The following is a 26,488-nucleotide window of genomic DNA, read 5'->3' as shown; positions in this document are numbered from 1 at the left end:
TATTATTATATTATAATTAATAATATAATTATTAACAAGTAATTATTAACTAATTATTATTTATTCATATATAATATAATGTTTAATTATTAATAATTAATTATTAATATTAATTAATAATTATAATACAATATAATATAATATAATATAATATAATAGACATCTGCATCCACATCACACCAATGATTACAGGTTAAGCAGGATATTTTCTACCTGTTCATAAATTGGGATTTTGAAGGTGTATTTAGTACACTGCCAAACTTGTCCATAGATGCAGGATGCACAGGTACCAGGAGAGATTTCCTCTGAGGCTCCCCTGACTATAGCTGTGTACTCACCACTCCAAGCAATTAGCTCTGAGCAGTCTTGGCTGAATTCACACCCTTTGCATCCTCTTATCCGAGTTTTGAGTATTGCTTCTTGGCAATCACTGGCAATGTTGGAGCAATCCCAGGCACAGCTACAGGTTGGGCAGAGAAGAGATTCAGAGCAGCCCTGCAGAGAAGGACTTGGGGGTACTGGTCGATGAGAAAATGAACATGAGCCGGCTTCAGTGTGCGCTCACAGCCCAGAAAGCAACCGCATCCTGGGCTGCATCAAGAGGAGCGTGACCAGCAGGTCAAAGGAGGTGATCCTGCCCCTCTACTCTGCTCTCGTGAGACCTCACTTGGAGTATTGTGTGCAGTTCTGGTGTCCTCAATGTAAAAAGGACATGGAACTGTTGGAACAAGTCCAGAGAAGGGCCACGAGGATGATCAGGGGACTGGAGCACCTCCCGTATGGAGACAGGCTGAGAAAGTTGGGGCTGTTCAGCCTGGAGAAGAGAAGGCTGCGTGGAGACCTCAGAGCAGCCTTCCAGTATCTGAAGGGGGCCTACAAGGATGCTGAGGAGGGACTCTTCATCAGGGACTGTAGTGACAGGACAAGAGGTAATGGGTTCAAACTGAAACAGGGGAAGTTTAGATTGGATCTAAGGAAGAAATTCTTTACTGTGAGGGTGGTGAGGCACTGGAATGGGTTGCCCAGGGAAATTGTGAATGCTCCGTCCTTGGCGGTGTTCAAGGCCAGGTTGGATGAGGCCTTGGGTGACATGGTTTAGTGTGGGGTGTCCCTGCCCATGGCAGGGGGATTGGAACTGGATGATCTTAAGGTCCTTTCCAACCCTAACTCTTCTATGATTCTATGATTCTAATGTGATGGTACCAGCGAGTTCGGGAAAGTTTATAAAAGCTTCAAAGTCCCCTTATTGGAGGTGTGCACACAGGAATGAGAGAATGAGCAACAGGCTATTCTTTGGAAAGTCATTCATGGGTAAAGAAAGGAAGCGCATACACTTACAGGGTACTTCACTATGTGAAGTGGGGAGATTGTGAGGCTGGGAGGACAGGGTAGTTTGCCTGTGAAGATGATTAAGACACTTCTAATTTAATAATAACTTCTAATTCAAAGGTTCTGGGTTCAGCTTACCAGTACCTAAAACGATCTAGAATAAAGCTGGAGAGGGACTTTTGACAAGGGCATGTAAGGATAGGACAAAGAGCAATGGACTTAAGCTGAAAGAGGGAAGATTTAGATTAAATATTCGGATAAAATTCTTAACTATGAGGGTGCTGAGGCACTGGCACAGGTTGCCCAGTGAAGCTGTGGATGCGCCATCACTTGCAGTGTTCAAGGCCAGGATGGATGGGGCTTGGAGCAGCCTGGTCTAGTGGAGGGTGTCTCTGCCCATGGCAGGTGGTTGGAACTGGATGAGCTTTAAGGTCCTTTCCACTCCAAACCATTCTGTGGTTCTATGGTTCTATGAAATTTCTCAATCTGGACTTTGAATTACAGTTTTTAACAGACTAAGGTGAAGAGTTGACTCCCAAGAGGCAGACAAATATTTTATGGAGGGCAGCTGGGTTGTTAAGTGATCTAATGGTATTTTATATGTGGACACAAGGCGGGTTAAGCTACCTTTTGTATTCGAGCAAGAGGTTAAACCGCATCTTTAGACATGGCTGTTGTTTGCACAGGTTTCTGAGAAGAGCAGCCACTTCACTGAGGACACAGGGTTCAGGTATTTCAGTGTATTTAAGCCCTCTCGTAGCAGCTGTATCCATACACATATCCCTGGTACACATCTAAAGCACTTGGTGGGAGGATGGCGTTCCAGAAGAGCCATGTGGCACTGCTGTGGCTCTGCCTTGCTCAGCATGGACAGACTTTCACCCAGTGCTTTAGTTGATTTATGGCAAAGGCCAGACTGGTGGGAGCTTGTTAAAAAGTAAAGAAATGGACAACATTACTCCAAAAAAGGACAAAAATTTGGTGTGGGAAAGTGAACTATAGTTGGCTTGTAATTGTGATGCTGTTAAGATGGTCTTTTTCGGGAAGTCAAGTAAACATTGTGCAATAAGGAGCTGACACACAGTAAGTCTGTACTTCTAAAAGCTGTATTTGCCTTGGGGTTAGCTAGCTTCATTGTCTGCTCTGCTCTTGTTTTGGTGAGATGTCAAAGACTGAAGATTAGAACCAGTGCTGACTGGAGATGAAGCCTGAAAGGTGTGGTCCAATCAGATAATCATTGAGGAAATTAAAACAGAGCGCGTCTGTTCCGTTCCTGAGTTAAGGACAGATGTCTTATTGTGCAGTAAGGGCACAGTGCAGTAAGGTCACGACAGTGCACAGGGCATCATCCTGTTTGAAATCATTGAGGGAATCTCTGTAATAATTCTCTTTGCTATGGAAGTTGTGTACAATCAACAGGATGATGGTGTCCTGCTTTCAGGCTAGTGTTGGTGCCCATGTTTTAACTTGGTTGCTACACGGTTACTATAGACTGACAGCAGCATAACAGAAAGAAAAGGCAGATCTCTGTTCTGTGTAAATGGAGTATCTATCCATTATAACGTTTCTTGTCATTTTAATGCATTAAACATGTCAATACGCCATATCCTTTCCATTCCTGATGCTATCATTCTGGCTCAAAAGTCAATTTAACTTAAAAAGGGGGCTCGAGTACTTAGGATTTTCTGAAAATTACCTTCTTCATCTGAATTTTCTCAGAGAAAATCGGTTCAAGAATAAGGTTTTGGGTGGTTTGGTTTTGGTTTGGTTCTTTTGTTTGTGTGTGAGTCCGTCCCCCCTTTTTCCACCTGCAGAATAACTATGCTCTTAATACTTCGGTACATGTTTGGTTGTTTTCCCTTTTATTTCTTAAAGGCAGTAGAAAGTCAGATCACCTTTACAGAGGCAGAGTTTGCCCACGTGTTCAAATAACTCAAAATAAGTTCCTATTTAAAAAAAGGTCAGATTTTTCTACATTATCCACCTGATACTATGCTCCGTGACATCTATGAAGTCTCCACTTTATTTTGAAGGCTGCAGACTTTCTAACATTAAGTGTTTTTTATATATTCAGCGTAAAATCAGGTTGGATTTGATTCGTAATCAATGCACAAGATTTTAGGTAAATGAATAATCACATGTGTAGTAATGTGGTGATAATCACAGAATGGTTTAGGTTAAAAGGGACCTTAAACCTCATCCAGTTCCAACCCCCTGCCGTGGGCAGGGACACCTTCCACTAGAGCAGGTTGCTCCAAGCCCCATCCAACCTGGCCTTGAACACTGCCAGGGATGGGGCAGCCACAGCTTCTGTGGGCAACCTGTGCCAGTGCCTCAGCACCCTCACAGTAAAGAACTTCTTCCGAATATCTAATCTAAATCCCCTCTGTCAGCTTGAAGCCATTCCCTCTTGTCCTATCACTATATGCCCTTGTCAAAATTCCCTGTCCAGATTTCTTGCAGGCCTCCTTTAGGTGTTGGAATACTGTCACAAGGTCTCTCCAGAGAAATTCTTTCTAAGGACTCCATAGCATGGCCATAACAATGGATTGGGCATCCTGATTACTTTGCATCCCAATCATCTTGTGCAGTCCATACATGAGTATATAGGCTAGCAAGGATTAGCAGGAAGATGAAGTCTGTGTATGCAACATTCTTTGTCTTCTTTATTTCAAGTTCTCAGCCCCAATGTTGCCTTGTAGCTCAGAGCTTCGCAGACCTGTTGTTGAATTCAGTGCAAATAAGGCTGCTTTATATAGTTCTGCAAAGAGACAGCAGGGATTTAAACAAAAATTACAGCAATACAGCTGTTTGTGTTTGCTTGTGAGAGAGAGAGCAGGAAAAATTAACAGTTCCTGGTGCCGCTGAGGGAAGCGCATCGGAAACTAAAGCCAAATTACCCCAGGCCCTTGCTGGGAGTCGTGGGAAAAGGTGTTTCTCCTCTCTCCCTCCCTGCCTCTCCTTGCCCTGGGCTGGCAGAGCAAGGGCAGAGCCTTTTGGCAGGTTTTGTGTTAGGAGCTGTTCTCCCTTTGTGGGAACCACAGGGGTGGGCAATGCTCTCTGCCAGCACTCCCAACCTCTGTAGTAGCCCTCAGAGAGCAGAGCCCCAGAAAGGGAGTGTGTGACCATCACCTGCCCTGCACCTTGCCTACACCTTCCTGACCTAGCCATTGTTTCCACCATGCATCACAGAGCTGCTTACAAAAGAGTTTCCCTCCATGGCAACAGGCACAATGACCAAGGTCCGGGTGGTTTTCTTCATCCTGGATGCATTTTTGGGATGATTTTACATCTCCAACCCTCAGGGCTAACTCTGCCATAATTTCCTATTCACTAGCAGCTGCTTTCTCCACAGTACAGAGCAGCAGCAATATGATATCCCAATTCCACTTCTGGCATATGCCAAAATTTGAGGAAGGGGTGTCTGTGCTCCATCAGGTTCAATGAAACTCTTCAGTTCTTCCTAGGAGGGTTAAAAGAAACCTTATACCTGTCCTAATAAAAGATATCTGGCCCAAAGTGGAATTAGGCTTATAGACACCAGACTAACATTTATTCTGCTGAGGTCAGCCTTGGAGAGAACTCATTATCTCTACCACCATGGCTAGAAAGAGATTGGGGAGGTGTAGGGATCAAAGGAGAAGGAGGGAAAAAGAGGAACCAAGTTTAAAAAGTTAATGAGAAGGGATTTTCCACTTTTCTGTTGGGCTTTGGGTTTTTTTTAACACTTCAGCTCCCAGCTGAACACAGGAGACAGTATCTGCAGGTAGATGTGAGAATGGTCTTTGGGCAGACATTTGAAGCTACATCTTGCTCACAGAAAAGCTGTATTAGTAACCTGGAGTGATTTTAATTCCCAACAGAAGCTGCAAGGAGAGAAAACTCCAAAGAATATTAATGCTACCCTCAAGGAATTGTTTGGGATCATTCCTGGGGATGGGGACCCGCTGCAGGAGCGAGGCACTTTCACATGCAGGCGATGCGCTGTCGTGGGCAACTCTGGGAACCTGCGGCAGTCACAGTATGGCCAAGAAATTGACTCCCATGACTTTGTGCTCAGGTGAGTAGGCACCACCCCGGCTCCACATGGCTTTTGTTTAAGAATCACTGGTGATTTGGGGGACAAGTGAGCAAATGAGACTTCAGGGGCTATCTAGTGAAATCTGGTACTTAGGTCCAATCTAAGTTCCCCGGATGTAAACTATGTGTGTTGGAGATACAACATCATGTTTTAGCTTGCAAAAGAACAATGAATAGATGTTGTAGCTTGTTCTGCACTCTCCATAACTGCCTATGTTGAAAAAAATCATAAAATATATAGTGAAAGTTACTGCAGATGGTACTCACAAGGGCTCTTTTACATACTTATTGATTGTACCAGATTGGACCTCTCGCACTGGTTCATTCTCAGACAATGTTGGCAAAGAAAGACAAAGTCACTGTGCAGTGGACAGGAGAAAACTGGTTGGCTGCAGTTACTTTGTGAAGGGTTGTGTCACCTCTTCTTTTCCAAGCAGTGGAGGCTGGCTATTTTGTCCCACTGAAGTACAAGCAGGAGCTAGGTGAACAGAGCTAATCACCCAGAGGACAGCCAAGATGTGTGGGCTAAGTTCATCTCCACTGCGTTGTCCAGCTTTCACACCACAGCTATGAATACAGCGCAATTTGGGGAGCGATGCAGTACAGGTCAAAAGGCCTGGAAGGGAGCTATTGCTATTGAAAATACTCTGGGAAATAACATAATCTTTAGTAGAATGCTGTGCATTGATATCAAGAGTGAAGCAGCAGCAGATAACACTATTTGAACTGTTAGGCCACCTTACACCACTTGGCTTCCAATGTGGCTTGGATGCATTGTAGAGTCTTCTGATGACATTTAAATGTTCACAGTAATCATTTCGGGATCTGCTTCCATCAGTTGCATGCCTTGTCCTCTACCAAAGAACCTGCTGAAGGCAGAGGCAGCCAACCTGGTCTTTGGGTCTGTGAAGGGAAGTGAAGAGCCCTTGATATTAGTCCTGCAGGTTGCAAATGTGAGGCAGCTGAGGGGCATTTATGCTTAACTCTTGCTATGGAGGCAGCCCCTTTTCTACGCAGACTTTCTTATCTTACCTGACCTATGTTTCCAGTTTCATGCAGAAAAGGCTTTGCTAGACTCAAAAAGCTATATTTTTAAGTAGTAACTAAAGAGTAACAGGCTTGGTATCTCTGCTCTAAGGCTTTGTTCTTTCCATAGCTGTACATCCCTGGAAAGGGAGAAACTCTCTGTGACTTGGAATTGAAGCTGCCAGTTTTGGATATATCAAGCCAGATCTGAAGGGATGGTACAGGGTTTTAGGATTCACTGTGGAAATTAGTGCAGAGAAAGCGACCCCTGTGTGTGCTAAACCAACAGACAAAATCTCTGCTGACCTGATATTCACTTCCACATGCTCTGGCAATAAAGCCAAGCACTGAGAAGAGCCAGCGAGTCTGAAGGGACACCTTACCTTCCACACACTGTGTTCCAGCCCACTCCTTTTTAACTATCTACTTTCATTAGAGAAAGAAGTTCCAGCTCGTTCTTTCCTGCTGAGACTGGATGTGAGCAGTGCCTTAGACCATGTCAAGCAGGCAGATCTACCGAAGTTGGTGGGAAAGGTACATAGACCCGAGGGCAGGTTGTGAGTAAGATGACCTAGATGCCACCCTTGGCTTTGTCCTGATGGAAAGCAAACCCCATATTGTAAACCTTAGACTGACTAATCTCAAGATAAAACATAGTATGTCTCCTGCTTTACTAGTATTTCTACACAATACAATGTGGGTAGTTGACAGGGAAGAGGCTAACTCAATAACAAGTCCATGCAGTCTGGTAGGCTATTCTGCCTATGCTAGTAATTCTTTTTGTGGAAGTTAGAAGAAACTTAACTAATTCATGTGAGGGAACACTGCAATAACACAGCCTGGCTTAGATTTGGTAATCATATTTTACCTCTCCCATTATCAGTGACCAGATCTGCATGTTGTCTGGCAATGTATGATGCTCCTCATCACCTTGTCAGCTACATCTTCCTTGTCCTCCCTGCACTTCTGTCAGGATTTGTGCTAATGTCTCTGCAGAAGACCCCACTGGGCTGCAGGGAAACTCATTCTGGTTTGAGCCAGCTTGGGGGTTACTCCATGGTGTTAAACAGCACCATGAATTCATGCAAGGTTAGTCAGAGATCTCTGATTTGCATTACACTGCCCCAGAGAAACATGCAAATCTCTACCTGTCTGGAGCTAATGCATCGGGAAAGGAACTGCTGATGTGTCCCCAGATTTGCTTTCAGAAGTGTACACAAGCATAGAGATATTTCTGCAGCCCTGAGTTCAGAAACACACACTCTTCCCTGATACACCCAATATGAGATATCCCTGTTCGGCCAATTCATTTTGACTGAGCCCTGGTGGGTCCTGGGCAGATATCCATGCAGTGACCCTAGGGTTACCTAAAGCACACTGCATGTATGTAGAATCACCCCAAGTAGATGAATTGAAGTTGGAGGACGTACTACAAAGTAAGATTTGAGTAGATGAAGTGTCAGCAGCAGGTCCTGGATTTGTCACTGTGGCTTTGGTGCATTTTAATGGGAGAACCATAATGAGTATTTGCTGCTCCTCATTTCACATTACATGGTTTGTTACCTTGACCCTAGACATCTAAATACACCCATCCAGATTGGGGAGGGGATGAAGCTGCAAAAAGGCAAGCTGATAGACTTCAGGACAATGTTTTTCCTATCTACTGGAGGCTGCAGCTTTAGGATGAAAGGAGATGAGTTCTCATGGTCACCACTTTTTTGATCAGCTCTCTGCTGACTGTAAAGGGAACACAGGGGAGTGCTCAGAGATATGCCTGCTTGGTAGACACTCCCATTCAGTCCAAGGAAAACCACACTACAGCTGAGCTTTCGTTTACTGTTAATTTATCCACGTGGGTGATGGTCACTGAAGACCCCTACACCCTGTCAAGGCTGTCTGAAGAGCCTGCATACAGCACTTTGCTTAGCTATGGGAGCACATTCCTGCCTTTCTCAGGCAAATTATCTGGGGAAGATTCGCACATGTTTGTACCTAATTCCTGTCCCGCTTCTTCACTCTCTTCCCTTCTTACTTTTGGGCTGCAGAATGAACCGTGCCCCCACGGCTGGCTATGAATCGGATGTTGGGAGCAAGACCACGCACCACTTCGTTTACCCTGAGAGCTACAAAGAGCTGGCAGAAAACGTGAGCATGATCCTGATCCCCTTCAAAACGCTGGACCTGCACTGGGTTGTCACCGCTCTCACCACAGGCACCATCAACTTGTGAGTAAGGGCAGGCAGAAGGGGTGGGAGCACCTTGTGTTGCTCTAGGAGATAACGCTGGGCAAATCCCTGCTTCTAATAAGGCCTAGGGGAGCTTTACAGACCCTCTAAGGTCAGAGTTTAGTCCTGAACACTTGCTTTCTAGGAACAGCTTAATGTTATGGTGCACTATTTGAGGCAAAGAAATTTGTTCTGTCTTTCCTGATGGAACGTGATTGAGAGACATGCAGAGGAGACTGTTGTTTTGTGTGTCTTAGCTTTAAATTCACATGTTCTACCTGGCAGTAATGGGCCACATTGGTATTTATTTTCTATTTCTTTATGAGTGCTTTCAGAAGTAAATGTTCATCTGTTCATCATTAATACATTTTATGGCAGCACATAATGTGAACAAAATGCATGTTTCTTCTGAACGCCTGTTAGCAGATTCCCTCCCTTCCTGTAAGCTGGCTTTTCCTAATCTAGAGAATGAAATAACGTGACATTTGTACTGTGTACGAGGTTATCTGTTGGATGTAAAGCCACAGTCTTGCGGGATTGCTCGGTGGCACCCTGCTACACATCAGATCACATTACTTTATTCCAGAGAGAGCTACTTCAAGACATTTCAACTTTTTTCCCAATTTCAGAGTCTCAGAAGATTAAAAACTTGTGGAAGTAAGTCCCTGTTGACTGAGAACAAGACCTGCTTCACATTTCTAAGGGAAACTTTTTGATGGGACAACAAATGGAATTTTACTTCTTTTATTCTTCTCTCTCTTTGCATTTGTGTTTCAGATTCTTTTTAGTTCTTATTCTCTTAACTTGTAACAAATCTGGTTTATTGGTTTCTTACCTTTTTTTTTTGCCACTTAGCACATACAGTCATAAGCTGTCTTGAAAAACATCCATCTTCAGGATCCACTTGTAACTTGTAGAAAACTAAGCCCACTCAGAAAACTGGCTAAAACAATATCCAGTGTCGCTCTTGATGTGACAGACCTTTCCTCTTCAGTCTGCAGAGCAGTGAAATGGTTCTGCAAGGGCACTCTGGGCTCTGGAGGAAGGCTCTTCCCCCTGCAGGTCCTTGCCGTTGCAAGCATCATTTCTTCTGCATTATTGCTCCTCACACACACTTCTTTGTGTGCTGGTGGGGGGGTTCTTATCTGTTTGGCCATGGGTCCACTGCAGACTGCACTTAGAACCAGCTATAGAGCTCCTTCTCAGCCTCCCTGATGCTCCGCATTCTCCTCACTGTCTGCTACAGCTCGGCTACCTGCTGCTACCTATACCTGTGTCGGGTAGAGGGTGTCCTACACGGGCACACATCTTCCAAGCAGGTCTGCTGCCTGTCCCTGTCCCAGGAGAAAGGTCTGGGTGCTTCCTGCAACCTGAGGTCTACACTGCAAGTTGCGTGAGACCTTAGCCTGTCAGGAAGATATAGCTGGTTGACCACAAGGCAGTCATCACAGGAAAGGAAAAACATCTTTGCTTAATAAACTACAGGATGTATTATATATTTATAATTTGATTGTATACATGCGCTTGGTAAGCATCTGGTATCCATTAGTGCGTGAGTATTTGACCGTATGAAAGAAATACCATATTCAAGGCAAGGAAATTACATAATGAATAGGCTGGTATACGTTGGAATAATAAAACCAGAAAACCATAAACACACAAATCATAACAGTAAACGTAACATGATTTGAAGCTAGCAGAAGAAACCTGTGAACACACATTAAGCACACAATGTCAGATACAGTATATAAGGAAATTGTTGATTGCCCATTTTCAAAGGGGAGAAGGCATGAAATAAAAATAAAAACCATCTGAAATACAGTATTTTAGAAAAGAAGAAATACCTCCTTACCCCAACCTCCGTGGACATTATGCCCTGTGCAGAGGCTGCATAGTATCAACTGAGTGAGGTTAGGTTAAGAAGAACCTAAGTTATCCCAAGATAAGCAAGATAAGCATCCTGTATCGGTTAGACTTTTACACAATGTTTGATTTTCTGTATCCCATTCAAATGAAGTAATAATTTCCTAAGACTCAAAACCTGTGAATTAATCATATTCTCCTCCCAGTAGTATTATCATTCAAGCAATTTTTACAGTTCAAAATGAAAGCCAGACTGCAGATAGCTTTAATAGGAGATTGAATTGGTAGCTGAATGATTCTCTCAGGCCTGTCCCATTTGAGTGATGGATGTCCCATTTCAAAGTGGCTCTCTAAGACTGAGCATTATCTTAGAAAAGACCAAGAAAAACCTCTTGGGACAGAAAACCTTCAGGCCCTCATCAGTCATATTTAGTGCAGTTGCTTCAACTTGCCTTCTGCAAGTCTTTCAGGAATCTCCTCAGTGAAAAACGTTCCACGTATCTCTGCTTGATTTGGAAAAGAGCAATTTGGGTATTCTTTAGAATGTTCTACATCTTCCACTTGGGTAAAACAGTAAATCTCCTGTACAAAGTGGCCAGTAATGATGGCAGACTTTACTAGAGCCTTGCAAAGTGCTTTCCATGTTTCCCACCTGTAGCCACCTTCATCACAAGCTTCAGTCTTTTCCCTGCTCCTGTGGTACTTACTGGGTCACTGACTCCCTGGCTGCTATGTAGCCCAGGTTTTACACAGGTCTCCACTGGTCTTAACCAGTGTGCCACTACTTTCTGTGTGGTTGTATGAAATTCTCCAGCCAAGTGACAGCAGGACTTGGATATTGCTTCTGGAAAATTAAATACCCCATGATTAAAGTGACTAACATCATCTGGCAAGAGCTGGAATAGTCTCCTGGTTGGATCAGTGCTGTGTCCAAGTACTGTCTATTGTACCTAGCCAGATGACCATGAAATATGAACCCAATGTTTGCTTCACATCACCTTTTTAGAAAAGATAGGCTGTTTATTTATATAGTAATGAGGAGATTTTACCAGCAAAGAAGCATTTTTTTTGTCTTCATAACTACAATAAGGATGTGGGATCACCAAGCCTACTGACTTTGCTAATCAAGGTCAGGTGTGGGAAGCAAATGCAAGGGAGATTTGCTTAGAGCAGATCAAGAAGTCTGCATGAGTGTCTTCCCCATTAGCATCTTGTGCCACATCTCTGGAGAGCTGGAACCCACCCATCACCTCTAAAACTGCATCCAGCCCAGAGCAGCAATTGCAGGCCAGGGATGCTCAGAAGTACCTAAGCAGATGAGGACATTGCCAGGTCACCACTGGTTTGGGAAGACTTAGGCTAATGTTTCAAAATGCTGATAGTCCATGGTTGAAAGAGAAATAAAACCTTAATGACAGTTACCTTGCTGTTAAAAAAATCAAGTGAAAACATTTAGGCTGAACTCATGGAAGGCTTTGGCAACTTACTACAGCTCATCTACAGAGTATGTAGAGTATATTTTGAGATATACTCCAATGACAAGGCCAGTTCACCAGAACATTTTCACTTGAAACAGATTCAGGGAGATTCTCTTTTTCCAGCACTCGTGATGAGCTCTGCAATGCCAGCATGCACGGGGCATGATATGAGGAAGAAAAGACTTTTTTTGTTTCCAAGACATGACTTGTGATTTCAACCCAGTCACAAGGTATGACTTGGGAGTTTTATGCTGGGAACTGCACAAAGCCTTCAGCGTCCTCATGGGGAGAAAGGGAATAGCTTGCTGGTGAGGGGCTGTGTACTGGCAATGCCGGACTTGCACATAACCACAGAAATTAGGAGCTCTGCTACCACCTACTCTGAAAATCATGTAAGAGCTACAGGTATTAGGAGGGGAAAAGTCTCCCCCTGCTGGGAAAAGGCTTTTCTGCCATGAAATCAAATGCAAAACCCTTCTGTTCATCAAAGTGTAAAGTGTAAGTTGTGATCCAAGAGTTAGAAGTCATGGTTTTAAGTAGTATTGATTTTACAGTATGTTGCAACTAAATCTTTGATGCCCTCCTGTCAATAATTCACTTGAATATTTAAAAATGGAATGGCTTCCTATAAACCTGCTTCAGCAACAGCTCAGGTCTCATGCTGCATTTATTAATTGCAGCCTCATTTTCCAACAACTTCTTGTATTTGTTACCTTCAAATAAGTTGAGTTTATTGCTGTGCATGAAGAATATTCTTTCTTTCTTTGGAAATGCATAAAGATATTAATACGTTGGGCTCTTACTAATCTTGGTGGTTTGTGTTTGTGTTTTCTTTTAACAGTACATATGTTCCAGTTCCACGGAAAATCAAAGTCAAAAAAGAAAAGGTGAGCAATGCTGCTTTATGGTTTTGTTCTGCTAATCCACTTGTAGGTCTTTTGCCTCTTTGGGACATTGCAAGAATACAACGAACCCCTTTGACACTCATAAAAACTGCAGCCAAAATCCACACACATTACAAGGCTCAGCTAAGCTAAAGGTTTAGCTCCTGTGTGGCATCCAGGCCATAGATCAACCACTAAATAACTGAGGTTGGAAAGAAACTGATGCTCTGACTATGCTGTTGCATTACCACTGTTCCGAAGGTAGCATTGCTTCCTCTAGGACTGCTCAAAGACATTTAAGGTGCACTGCTGGCCAACAGTGCTCACCTTCCTCAGTATTTGCTCAGTTCCCACTTCATGTAATGGCACTTTGAGCTCATATACTAATGAGTAGAGAGCCTTTGGAGGAGTTTTTAAGCAATTTGACTAAACTAAGGGTGTTTCACACTCCTTGTCTAGTTCTTTATAACAAGAAGCAAAGTGAACTCTGAACAAAGTTCCGTGTTTTCAAGTCAGTGGAGAGAGAATTCATGGTGGTATCAATGGCTCTTGAGGAAGGCTCATAGCCCACATTTGTAATAACTACATGTACGGAGTTAAACAGGTTGGAGACTGCTTAGACCAAGGCCATGCTGGTTTTGTCCCGGGTGAATTAATACTCTCCCAGGCAATGTTCAAGCAGCATAGATCAGGGAATATTCCCTGTTTTGCACAGGGATAGAATTGAGCGATGTGGACATGATCTGTGCCGTGCCGCTTCCCTCAAGGCTAACAAAACACTTCTGACCCATTTAATTTCATCGTGTAGATATGTAGAAGTAATCAGTGAGGGGATTTCACTTCTCTGAGAAGGCTGAAGAAAGATGGAAAAAGCTTGTGCCCACACTACAGCAGTCGGAAGAGAGTCCATGTCATGGATACTGACCCAGTGCCAAACTATGCTGTGGTTTAATAGACATGTCCTACTGTTGGAGGCAGGATTTCCCATGAGGCAGAATGATCATGTTGGACCATTAGCCCCCAAGCAAAGGCTTTTGTTGTAGCTGCATGATTTAAGGACATAACCAAGACAGACTATGTAGGGAGAGGAAAAACACTTCTTCTTCCATAGACCTTCCAGCAAAATACAAATCTCATTCTCACAGCCTTTGAAGAGGCTGATTTTCTAAGGAGCTCAGGCTCCTAATATCTCAAGGGCTGACAGAGTATGTCATTAGCCCCAGAGTATTGAAATTACAGATTAAAGCACACGTTCTCCATTCAGGAGGCCAGGTTTTGCCAAAGGCTTCAAATGAGACTTTTAACCAGTATCAGTTCATATTCCTGTGCTTCAAACAGTGGACCTATAGAGGACATTAAATAATCACTTAGCACATCCCTAGCTGTTGTGAGAAACACAGTAACCTCTGCAAAACATGTGTGAGATGCACTGTGGCAGGTTGTTGAACTCATGTCACGGTCAAGTAGCACCAGCCCAGGGTATGGCTGGTGATATGCAGCAGCTTCCTGAGCAGGGAGATGAGAACCTTGTATTTCTTCCCACACTATGTAATGCAGAACACCCTGTGAGAAGCGATTACACACAGATACAGCATCAGCAATTAACCTCTGACTCTGTAAAAGGAAAAGCCTTGCAGCTAACGAGATGGCGTTGAAAGCCATCACTTTAATTACAAACGCAGCATGGAGAGAACCTTCTCTCTTTGCCTCATTCAGGGAAGGGGGTCGAAACCAAGGGCTCCCACCAGTCCTTGGATTTATTTTATTGTGCACTCAGGTCTGATCTTAAGTGCTCTCTGTTCATTAGTTGATCTCATCATTTCCCCAGGGGATAACCAAGTGCAATTTATGTGTGGAAAAACAGCGTGTTTGGAAAACAGGAAAAATGCTGCTATACAACCTGAAAGTTTACACCTGACCCCTGGTTTCCTTAGATCTGTATCTACAGAGGTACCAAGACATATTTGACATATTGTGCAGAAGATGCAGTTGCTCCTACGTTTCCACCCAAGTTATAGTTGGACTCAATGATCTTAAGGGTCTTTTCCAACCTAAATGATTCTATGATTCTATTAAATCTGGTATGGCATCTTACACTTGCCTTGCTCAGGCCTCCAGCTCCCTAGAGCTCACCTGCATTACAATAGGATGCTGCAGGAATTGATAAATGCCTAATTTTCATCTTATTTTTTCCGTTTCATACCCATTGGTTTCAGTAGGAATCACCCAGGATTTACACTGGTGTAGGCAGGTAGAGTATCAAGACCAAGGAAGGAATATTCATGTGTAATTCAATATTCATGCTCATTCATATTTCCCGTGTGTAATTGCACATGGGAAGTATTCTTGAATGCATTTTAAGTATGGGACTTTATTTTTCCCTTTCACCTGCCCTCAAGGAATAACTATTACTCCTTTCTTCCGCACTCCCCTACCCCAATGTCCTTTAGGGATGATATACTACCATTGTTATTTTCCCAGGGTATTTATTTATGAGTCTTTCTCTCCAATTTCACCTAGATCCTGGTTTATAATCCAGCTTTTATGAAATATGTCTATGAAAACTGGCTCGAGCATCATGGAAGATACCCGTCCACGGGCCTTCTGTCTTTAGTGTTTGCACTTCATGTATGCGATGAGGTAAAGTCTGGCTGTGTTTGGATATATAGACAAAAACTCAGGACATTTCACACTAAAGTGCCAGGAACATGCCCTTGCCCTTCACTCAGCCTTTATTTCCCTCCCTCCATCTTCTCTGCCCTTCGCTTCCTTGAACAGATGCAGAGTCCTCAGTAACATGCATGTATGCTCAAATGATGGTGATGGATTATGATGTTTTGTTTTGACCTCCTGAGGTCAATCATCATACTCAGGGGACAGGAGTGTGTTTTTTATATTGCTAAACAAATACTCACAGATAGAAATTTCCTTTTCTGTCCGAGTTCAGGATGAAATGTCCCTTGAGTAGGCCTTGAGCCATTATTCTGTGGTTGCATCGTCTCATGCAGCAGAATTGCTTGGCACACCACCCTGGTCCTATAGATAAACTGAGAATCAAGAGAGTTTCTTCAACATTCCAGATGAAAACCAATTGCTTCCCAGGCTAACACTAGTTCCCTCTTACTTCCTAGGTAAATGTGTATGGTTTTGGAGCAGACAGCAAAGGACACTGGCATCACTACTGGGAAAACAACGCCTCAGCTGGGGCTTTCCGGAAGACGGGTGTCCATGATGGGGATTTTGAGTTCAATTTAACTTTGACTCTCGCCTCCATTGAAAAAATAAGTTTTTTCAAGGGCAGATGACCCTGGCCACGGGGAGAAGTGGGGGCTGCAATTTCCAACATGCAGCAGAACAAGGCTCGGTGAAGATGATGTGGGCTCCAACCAGGTTTGAACGCGTGAATCTGCGGTGGATTCGGAGCATCTCACTGCTGCAGTGCTCACTGCAGGGAGCCCGGCCGAGGACTGGCTTTCACGCTGCACATGATCTCCTATCTACAGATAGCTGGGAACTACCAATCAGTTGTGGGAATAAATGAATCTCTGCTTAGGCTCTGCAGCTTGATCCCTGAATGGCTGATGAAAGATCTGCCTTTTGCAATTAGGGGAAACCAGGGCACAGGAGCTGCTGGTTGTGTGTCCATTCTTTCCTCGAGTAAGGCAGGAGATCCTTGAAGAAGAGTGAAAACGACTTCTGGGACTTGAGACCTGCTAGGGCAGCTGTGAACATCATAGTAAGGATTACCTCAAAGAAATGAATTCACTTCTGCTGTTGATGTTCTTTTTGAACTGTTTCTGCTGTTTGCTGTTACTACTTCTGGTTTCATGCTGTGTTAAGGAAAAAATATGATGAAGTTGCCTGGAGTAGTAAATATTTCAACCATTGCCTCATTCTGCATTGATAGTGTTTATAAATATGGATCAAATCATGCCCGATCATATATTATTTAATGTTGCTTCTTATACAGCCATAATGAGACAGAAAACAATACCGGAAACTCCAGCAAAAAAATGGGCTTTTTAGCCACTTGTTTGTCTTGTTTGGTTATATATAATCTTTATTTCTTTTTTATTTGGTGGAAAATACTCTGGAATGCTCATTTTTATTTAATCGATTGAAGGTTGGAATGTGGACTTTTTTCTTTCAGTCATTTATATGTGCCTTTTCGAGTTGTGCAACAGATGTGATTTTCTTTTTTTAAGATGAGAGACCCTAATTTAAACTTTTTTATAAGGGGGGGTGGAATTAACCAAAGTGTAGCCTCCATGTGGTATACTTTTGTAGTCAAAACCAATAGCGACAGCTCCTATGTCGTGTTTGAGCAAACACAAATGAGACTCATTTTTAAAGGTAGCTTTTGCCTTTTTTACAGGAATATATCCAAAAAGTTCCAAGGAAACTTTTTCTTCTTATTTTTTTACAATTCTAGAAAGTAATATCTCTTTACAAAGTCTCTATTTGAAGTGGAAGAAATATCATGGGTTGGGATATCAGCTACTAATACACCAGGTATCTTTTGCCCTGTAGCAGCATCTACAAGGACACAGTCTACACAAGCTGATCCTACAGTGTAAGCCAGGCTTCAAAATCATGTGCATCTCTGGAGAAAGGAGTGTATTAATGTCAGTACCTGTAGGCAGTGAGAGGAGGGAACCACCAGCAGAGATTTTGTATCTCCTGATTTTCACTGGAATCAACACTTTTAATCCTCAAGGACAGATAAAGTACGAATCCAAGAACAGAGTTCAGGTAGTGAAGAAGGGAGAACAGGTTTTTATCCTTCTTGATATCATGAAAAACAGGATTCATGGATTATTGATCCATTTTCACCTCTGGTGAAGCCAGGGGAGTTCTTGCCACAGACTTCAAGGGACTTTCAATCAGGCTTGGAATAAAATGGCATATTTCATTTTTAATGTATTACAGTGACTGGGGTTTGTGGCAATTTGGAAATCATGATCTAAATGTCTTCTCTTTCATTTATCGGTTGAGGCAGCATGACCAAGCAGATAAGTATTTGAGCTCAGCGAAAGCACAGCCCTTCGGCCAATGATGTGCTTCAGGCCAAGATTTATCCCCTTGTTTTCCCATGCCAGTTGTTAGCAGTGAGGTCCCCTCCAAGGCAGGAATTCATGGCACAATGACATGGTCAGTTGGAATATCCCTGGTTTGGGCACTACTTGCCAACATGAGCTGCTTTACCCACATGAGTATTACTAGACTCGCAATGTATAACGAGCCGAGGGTGCCAGACATCTGCACAGAGAACTGGGTTTCCTTTGCTGTAAACACACACAACCCTTCAGTTTTGCAATATGGAAAGGGCAGGATTTTCACATCTTTGTGCTGAGACCAGTTCATGATCCTCATCTCAAGAAGCCATTTCCCAGTATGGTGGCCAGCAGAACTCACCTGCATGTCACAGATGCAGCAAACTTAATGGGCTTACTGTCTTCTACATGTCCTTTGTGAAAGGGTGAAACATTTCTACCTGAACCATGTTTGTTTGTTTGATTTAAGCATTCCCACTGTTTAAGTTGTTGTTAATCAATGTGCTTCTGGTGAGATGTCACAGTAATACAAGCAAAGCAACTATAAGAGGAAAAAGGCTCCATGGAAGATCCCAATGGTATCTCTCATGGTGGTTTGGTACCCATATCCTATTGAATTTGGATTTTTTTATCACAGGTAACAGTTTGGGATCAAAGACAGTGGTAAAATAAGCAGCTGTTTTCTAGCCTTTGTTGTTCTGAAAGTTTCCTTTTGCTGTCCAAAATTAAATTTCCAGTTTTCCCTGAATATTCTCCCTCTGACAGCACATATAAAACATCATGGCTTGTACGATCATGGGTAGATTTAGTGTCTTCATCATGGAAGAAGCTGCAATTCCCATCTAATTCTCTTGCCAAGAGCAAGCAGTAGCTGTATACCACTGATGCCCATTTTTCAGAGCATGTGGAGAGCAGAGAGTGGACCTCTCCAGCTGCAGGATGAGGGATAGTCGGTGCCATCACATTTCTATTCCAGAGGAACATTCTCTAGAGTCCCTTAGGCAACTGACTGTTCTGTCAGATATTTGTCTCGGTTCCTCCACAGTTTTGCTGCTCTTTCAAATGCCTTCAGAATAAGGCGATTCCAACAGATGATGCTGAGGGAAGACTTAATTCCCACTGCCACTGTGGAAGACTCTGTTCCTGATGGAAAATTCTTGGGTTTATTTTGTCGAAGAGAACTACAATGGAAAACATTTAGCAATGTGTCAAGGTTTCAAACTCTTGTACTGTATTTGCCACCACTGCGAAGTTTCTGAAGCACTCCTGGAATATGTGTTACGTTTTTTACCAAAGCCAAATCTCTTGAGCACTTTTTTTCTCCCATGACCAGATTTTCTTCCTATTTTTCTTTGACTACACAATCGATTATGATAAGAAATTCTTTTTCTCCAATGATGGGGAGTCTCATTCAATCATTCTTTGACTTTTTATTTATTTCATATTTCAGTATGATATGAATCAAAATAAATTTTTTATTGTAATCAAAACAAAGGTGTTTGTGCACACTTCTTCCCACAATACTCACTTGAGCTCCTAGGACCTCCTCTGTCACATAACAGTGTAATGAACTTTTCAGTCACATCAGAATGCTTCAGCCTGCTGGAAAGCTTGTGGTCAGGGGCATTACACTGCTCAGTTTATGTCAGCTCTAGGACTCTCTGGAGAAAACACTTAAGCTTTATACATGTGTGGTCTCCTGACGGATCATGCTCTATTTAGGTGATATGTATAAGGGAAACCAGGGCAGACTCAAAAAGCCATAACTTGAGAAGAGAGTCAACTCACTGTTCTCTTGACAGACCTGGCTCCCTTTATAGGAGAGATGCTGAGAATCCACCCAAGGTCCCTATTTCAAGTGCCTAATTTAGCTGCTATTATCACACGAGCACTTTAGTCATGAATGGCCTAGGCTGTCCATTAAAAGAATCCATCTAGGAGATGGACATCTTTGATCAGGTATCACTTTAGCATGACACACCACCTCATCTGCATGATGATGGCTTTACATGGGGACATGCTACCTTAGCTATTTCTTGTGGGTGTCATAAGCTGTTCTTGTGTTCTATTTCCATTCATTAAGCGCATGAGTCACATAGATGGCCTAGCATTGATGCAAGTTGGCCGTTGAAATGTGACAAACCTGGCTGATAAGCAGTAGAAACTCCAGGAGTCATTGCAGGGAAGCTCCTGTTCAGATACAGGCAATGGTGTAATGGTCACAGTAAGGAGCTCAGGAGCTCAGGAAGCTCCTGTTCAGGTAAGGCAATGGTCTGATGGTCACAGTAAGAGCGTAAGAGCTGCTTTCCAGAGGGGCCTTCAGAGGACGAAGTTCTCAGGAGCTGCTTCACACATTGCTTTTAAACTCAGGCTCTAAACATGTTGCATCAGTGAGATATTAAGCACCATTAATGGATACAGCCCAGCCAGCATCACACTTGTTGAAAATCATAGAATCATAGAATAGTTAGGGTTGTAAAGGACCTTAAGATCATCCAGTTCCAACCCCCCTGCCATGGGCAGGGACATCTCACACTAAACCATGGCACCCAAGGCCTCATCCAACCTGGCCTTGAACACCGCCAGGGATGGAGCATTCACAGCTTCCCTGGGCAACCCATTCCAGTGCCTTACCACCCTCACAGTAAAGAACTTCCTCCTTATATCTAGTCTAAATGAATGGAAAGTAGAAGCAGAGAAGTCTGAGAAGCTATCCCAGTCATTCCAGGTCCCAAAGCCTAGCTTCTGCCCAGAGCTTTCATAACCAGTCTGGTCACAGGGTTGTTCCAAACAGAGAAAGCAGGAGTATTAACCTGAGGTGGCTATTGAACTGGACTTTCACAGTGGCTCTGTACCTTCTTACTTGCCACTGTGGAGAGGAGGTGCAAAGAATTTCATAGAATCATAAAATACGTAGGGTTGGAAAGGACCTTAAGATCATCCAGTTCCAATCCCTTGCCATGGGCAGGGACATCTCACACTAGACCATGTCACCCAAGGCTCTGTCCAGCTTGGCCTTGAACACTGCCAGGGATGGAGATTTTACCTCTTCTTTGGGCAACCCATTCCAGAGCCTCACCACCCTCAAGTAAAGAACTTCTTCCTTATATCTAACCTGAACTTCCCCTGTTTAAGTTTGAGCCCATCACCCTTTGTCCTATCACTACAGTCCCTAATGAAGAGTTCATCTCCAGCATTCTTGTAGGCCCCCTTCAGATACTGAAAGGCTGCTGAGGTCTCCACCCAGCCTTCTCTTCTCTGTCATCCTTAGCAAAGCAAAAGGAAGTGTATATAAAGGGAACAGCTTGCTCTTAGACTTTGCATTTTGTTTCATGTCTACACACAAGGAGTGCTCTGAAATGCAGCTTCCAGGTCTGCAATGCTTTCATCAGAAAAGTAATTTGCATAAAATTACCATCTGAAGACCCCCTGAGACCACTAAGACATGCAGTGACAACAGCAATATTCAGACAGATGGACCGACCAGGAGTTGGACAAAAGACTTTGCTTATACCATCAAACGAAGAAACAAAGTACCCACAGGGGAACAATATGGCTTCAGTTCATGGCATAGGTTCCTTTGACGGCTCACATTCAGGATAGTAATTAAATCCAATGAATGCAAAGGCAAGGGAGTCCCTTGCCACCTTTAAAAATCTCTGTTTTCACTTGTCTTTCCTGCAGACTTTCAGGGAGCAGATCTCATTACCTCTTGTTATCTCCAGGCAATGTGAAATAAAATGTGAAAAGTTCTCCAAGGTTAGGTACTTTTATGCAGAAGTAAAGCTCAGTGCTTTCAGTTTAATTTTCTCATATAGGAAATTCACTGTGTTGCTTTACTCCTTAGTTTCTAAGGTAACCTTTGTCTGGCAGAATATAAACATATCCATATGGGAATGTGTCTGTGTCTGTGACATTAACACTCCTACTAAGACAGGACATCTCCCAGAATAGTTGCTTTTCCCACATAATCAGACTCCAGAGTTACACAGCAACTACAAGCCATCTCCCTGTCCACAGAGACATTAAATCAGTAAGAAAAGCATCCTGTCCTATGCCACTAGTGCTGCAGCTCCGTCATGTTCCTCCAAGGATGTCCAAACCAAGCCTACAAAGGCATCCTCCAAGGATGTCCAAACCAAGCCTACAAAGGCATCCTCCAAGGATGTCCAAACCAAGCCTACAAAGGCATCCTCCAAGGATGTCCAAACCAAGCCTACAAAGGCATCCTCCAACAATGTCCAAACCAAGCCTACAAAGGCATCCTCCAAGGATGTCCAAACCAAGCCTACAAAGGCATCCTCCAAGGATGTCCAAACCAAGCCTACAAAGGCATCCTCCAAGGATGTCCAAACCAAGCCTACAAAGGCATCCTCCAAAGATGCCCAACCAAACCTCCAAAACGCCTTACAGTATTTCGTCCCATGTGGAATTTTGTGTTTCCCTCCTTGCCTTCCTGGGATCGGTCCCAAAAATCGGTCATCATCCAGGGAAGCTGCACGTCGCTGCCTCAGCCGAAACCTGCAGCCTGAGGCTGGGTGTTTGAATGGACTGGCCACACTTGAGCTGTGCTTTGAAGCACGTCCAGTTTGGAGCCACATTCTGTGTTCAGCCTGCGACCATGCCTGAGTGGTAGAAAACAGTGGAAAAAGTGATTTCCACTCCTATTTCTTCTTTGAGTGTTGGAGGACTTTGTATAACACATCCTTATGTTCAGATGTCAGAGGGTGGGTATGTGTGAGCAAGTTCCCCAAGACACTGATGAGGCACCAAGCTTCTGCCTGCAGTAGTGGAGACACAGGCAGATGATGGTTCATCACTGGGAACACTGAAGAGCTGGTTGTGGAGAGAAGTCCTGCAAGCTGACAGGCTCTGTTGTTTGAGGATTTGATTTGAATAGGTAGGTAAGGAAATAGAACTAAATAGAAGTAAAAGTCAAGACAAGCTAACTAGAAATAACGGCAATAGAGCTTCTAGAAAACTTTGGGGGAAAAAACAACATTTTAACCATGTGTTTAGTCCATCAAAGTAGGTGAGCCAGGAGTGAGTTAGGCTGGTGATGCTTTGAGGAGCACATATGGTTGTGATTTAGCCCTGGCCTGCAGCCAAGCACCCACACAGCCACTTGCTCGCTTCCCCTTCTCCCCTCTGTGGGATGGGGGAGAGAACAGGAAGAGCAAAAGCAAGAAAACTCATGGGTCAAGCTAGAGTTTAATCAGTGAAAGAAGAAGAAAAAACAAGTTATGTAAAGCCAATCAATTGCTCTCTACCTCCCACCAGCAGACCAATGCTTGGCCAGTGTCTGAGCATCATTCACCTTGGAAAGACTCCTTCTCCCTCCATCCCATCTTATTGCCAAGGTTGATGTTATATGGGATGGAATAACCCTCTGAGCAATTTGGGTCAGTTGTCCTGGCTGTGTCCCCTCCCAACCTCTTGTTTAGCCCAGGTGAGTTGCTGGGATGGGCAGAGTGAGGCACAGAGAAGGTCTTCACACCGCAAATGCTGTCAGCAACAGCCAAAACTCTGGTGTTGGATAACACAGTGTTTTACCACCAATCCCAAACACAGCACCATATGGGCTGCTATGAAGAAAGTTAACTCCACTCCATCCAGACTAAAATAGACTTAAACAAGTCTATGGATTCAAGGGGTGCTAAGGCCTTTCCAGAAGTCTAAGAGCAGACTGAGATAAACCTTTAGCTCAAATTTACACCAAGCTATGTCAGTTACTATTACTCCCAATTACTCGTCCATCCCACAGATAACATGCTGGAACCAGGTGAGATTACTGTTCACCACTAGTAGGAATGCCATGATCCAAAGTGAAAGGCCTGCTTCAGAAGGAATGAGGTGCATCGGAGGCACTTCAATTCTTGCTATTGTAGGAGCTGGAATAATACTTTAAACCAGCAGCCAGGGGCAATAAGAAATCACTGTTTTATGTGGTTGTGTGCATGATGTTTGCTTCCCATGGTGTTTGTGCCATTCCACCAGTGACACTTCCCTCTATGGGGCTTCTTGGAGGCCAAGGGAGCTTAACTGCTTGTCACCAGTTGCAAGTCTGGCCCACAGCTACATGGCTTCACAGCTGAGCAGAGAGATCCAGCAGATGCAAGTAAATGAAGCTGGAACAATGTTTTTATTTCCTATAATAAGCAAAGGAATGGGAAACATCAGCATGCACGCAAATTAATGGGTCTCTTAGCAGCGAGATGTGATTAACTCATTTCAGTCAGTGCTGGGGATCTCAGCACCTCATTAGTTTTTTCATTAATGGTTACAACTAATGGCTGATTAGTGTATCCGTTTCATCAATAATGAGTTCTCATTGCTAATGGAGATGGGAGTTTTCCACTGGGTAGTAAAGAAAGGGAGAGAGGAAAGGAGCCCTTCAGTTCATGTTCTGACGTGGCACCTCGCCATTGCTGTCACTGACCCAAGTGTCCTCCCTGTACCCTGCCACGCTGGCATGGGTGAACATACAATATGCCAAATGAGCTCAGCAAGCCAGAGAGAAAGGTTTCTGAAAGAGATACTGGACCAAGTTGTTTAACAGTAGATGGGACAGCCTTGGAGGTACTAGCTCACTCCCTAGGCTAATGGGCTCGTGGGGCAACAAGTGACTGGAGATGCATAAGGATGGGAGAATAAACACGGATAGAGACACAAAGCAACAGCTGTTTTCACATGGCGTACTCAGTGCAGTGATTTGTTTGCTAATAGATATTAATAATTTCCCCACTAGAGCGTGCTGTTTTCCTGTTCCCATGAGTTATTCAGTGGCTTCAGGAGCATACAGCTGTCTTATAGCACTGTGTGTACATCACAGGTTAGATCTTCTTCCCTCTTGACATTGCAATCTTCACAACTATAAGGCTTGGAATTTATTTGCTAAATCTATCTATTTTAGCCTCTGGATGAGATCTAAATGCAGGAGCCCACTGGCCATGAAAGTGACGGGGAGCACGAGACGGGAGAAGTCCTGCAAGGCTTCACACCCTGAGGATTTACATCAGTGCTGCTATCTGTGCAGTTTTCCTTACCTGCTTTAGAAGGGACAAGGGTCCCAGCTATGTGTGTGTTTTCTCTTGTACTGACTCTTTCACAATGCTTGTATTTGAAAAAATATAAAACAAACAAAGAAAACAAAACAATTATTTTGAAACTTTAAAACTTAATTTCCCAACCAGGTACAAACATTTGGGACTTCTGGCTCTGCACTAATGCTGGAATCTTTTTACTTGTGGATGTAAAAAGCTTCAGTTATAGCAGATCAGAATGTCCTTTGTGGACCATAAAGGCAATTCGGTTGTTTCTAACAGGACTTACATGTTATGCTACCAATATAATCAACTTGTATAGCTTCAGATTTATCTGCTCTCAGTTGTGGTACCCAAATGTTAAATGAGGGGCAGATATATTGTAGAAAGCAATCAATGCTGCAAATTAATTAGCTGGGTTTAATGAGAGCAGAAAGCCTATCTGACTGCTGACTGCCAGCAGTGCATACGCTCATGCCTTGGCCATGCCCCAGAGCCAAGGCACAGGCAAGCATCCCATGGGGATCAGTGGGTACCACTTGGTAAAGTGCTGAGCAGGGATGCTGGGGTCCTGGTGCCTGATTCAGGCCCTGCTGGGTGGCCACACCAAGCCCATTACCTGTTCACTGCAGAGGGAACTACATCCATCTCAGGCACTCCTGGGGCTCTGGCTGGGGCATGATGACATCCCCCATCACTCCCCCAAATGGATGCAGAGCTGCCTCCCACACAGCTCATGGGAGGAGATGCTTGTGCCAAGCCCAAAAGGCCAATAAAAGAGACTGTCAGAGTGCAGCACACTCATCCCGCATAGGAAAGAGGTACCTCCATGGTGACGCTGGGCCCTCCCCAGGGCCTGTGGCTCCACTGTTTAAAGTTGTGCTATTTGACCAGCTACTGCACTCAGTTTTAAATTTCCTATCCAAATACTTCATTAGGTGCCCAAGTTTCAAATATTGAGGTATCACTACAGTTAACAATTGGTCTACTTCACCTCTTCTGCTGAATGAATCATAGAATCATAGAATCAACTAGGTTGGAAAAGACCTTTAAAATCATCAATTCCAACCATTACCCCGGGACTGCCACCACTAAAGCATATAACTGAGGGAAATGCTTCCATTTCCACTCATTTCAAGCTGAAGAGGTTTTATTTGCTCTTCTTTTCCCCTCTCTGAGATGGGTGTGATGTCCTTCACTGAGCCCAGTGACTGCTATCTCCTGACTACAGGTGATGCAGGATTGCAGCCCAGAGGGAAATGCACCAGCCTGGCTAGCCGATGCTCTAGGTGCTATTGCTTTCCTCAGCTTTCAGTTGTTTTCAGTGGTGTGGTAGCTTGTCCTTACTCATAACCCATGAGTGGGAAAATCACAGGGCAGGCAGGGAAAGAATACCCTGAGGTTTGTAAATGGACTTTCCTTCTTGAGTGTATACTTCCTTAAGAATAAACCTGCCCTGGCTCACCTGCATTCAGGGGCAGCTAGGATGATTATGGTGGCCATGCT

The 26,488-nt window shown here is 43.7% G+C and overlaps 1 protein-coding gene across 2 annotated transcripts in view; it reads left to right on the top strand.

Annotated features, from left to right (window-relative positions):
* Nucleotides 1–17,388, top strand: part of ST3GAL1 (ST3 beta-galactoside alpha-2,3-sialyltransferase 1) — a 71,619-nt gene extending 54,231 nt beyond the window's left edge. For both annotated transcript variants that reach the window (XM_080610258.1, XM_080610257.1), the window contains 5 exons: nt 5,193–5,389; nt 8,481–8,660; nt 12,843–12,888; nt 15,406–15,525; nt 16,017–17,388. In XM_080610258.1, the coding sequence (XP_080466384.1) occupies nt 5,193–5,389; nt 8,481–8,660; nt 12,843–12,888; nt 15,406–15,525; nt 16,017–16,190 (717 nt within the window). In that variant the 3' untranslated portion in view covers nt 16,191–17,388. The remainder of the gene's footprint in view (nt 1–5,192; nt 5,390–8,480; nt 8,661–12,842; nt 12,889–15,405; nt 15,526–16,016) is intronic.
* Nucleotides 17,389–26,488: the final 9,100 nt, after the last annotated feature.

The sequence above is a fragment of the Psittacula echo genome (genome assembly GCF_963264785.1).
Source record: "Psittacula echo genome assembly, chromosome: 2".
Taxonomy (NCBI): Eukaryota; Metazoa; Chordata; class Aves; order Psittaciformes; family Psittacidae; genus Psittacula; species Psittacula echo.
The sequence above is the reverse complement of the archived record's forward strand: the minus strand, read 5'-3'. Positions and strand labels throughout refer to the sequence as shown.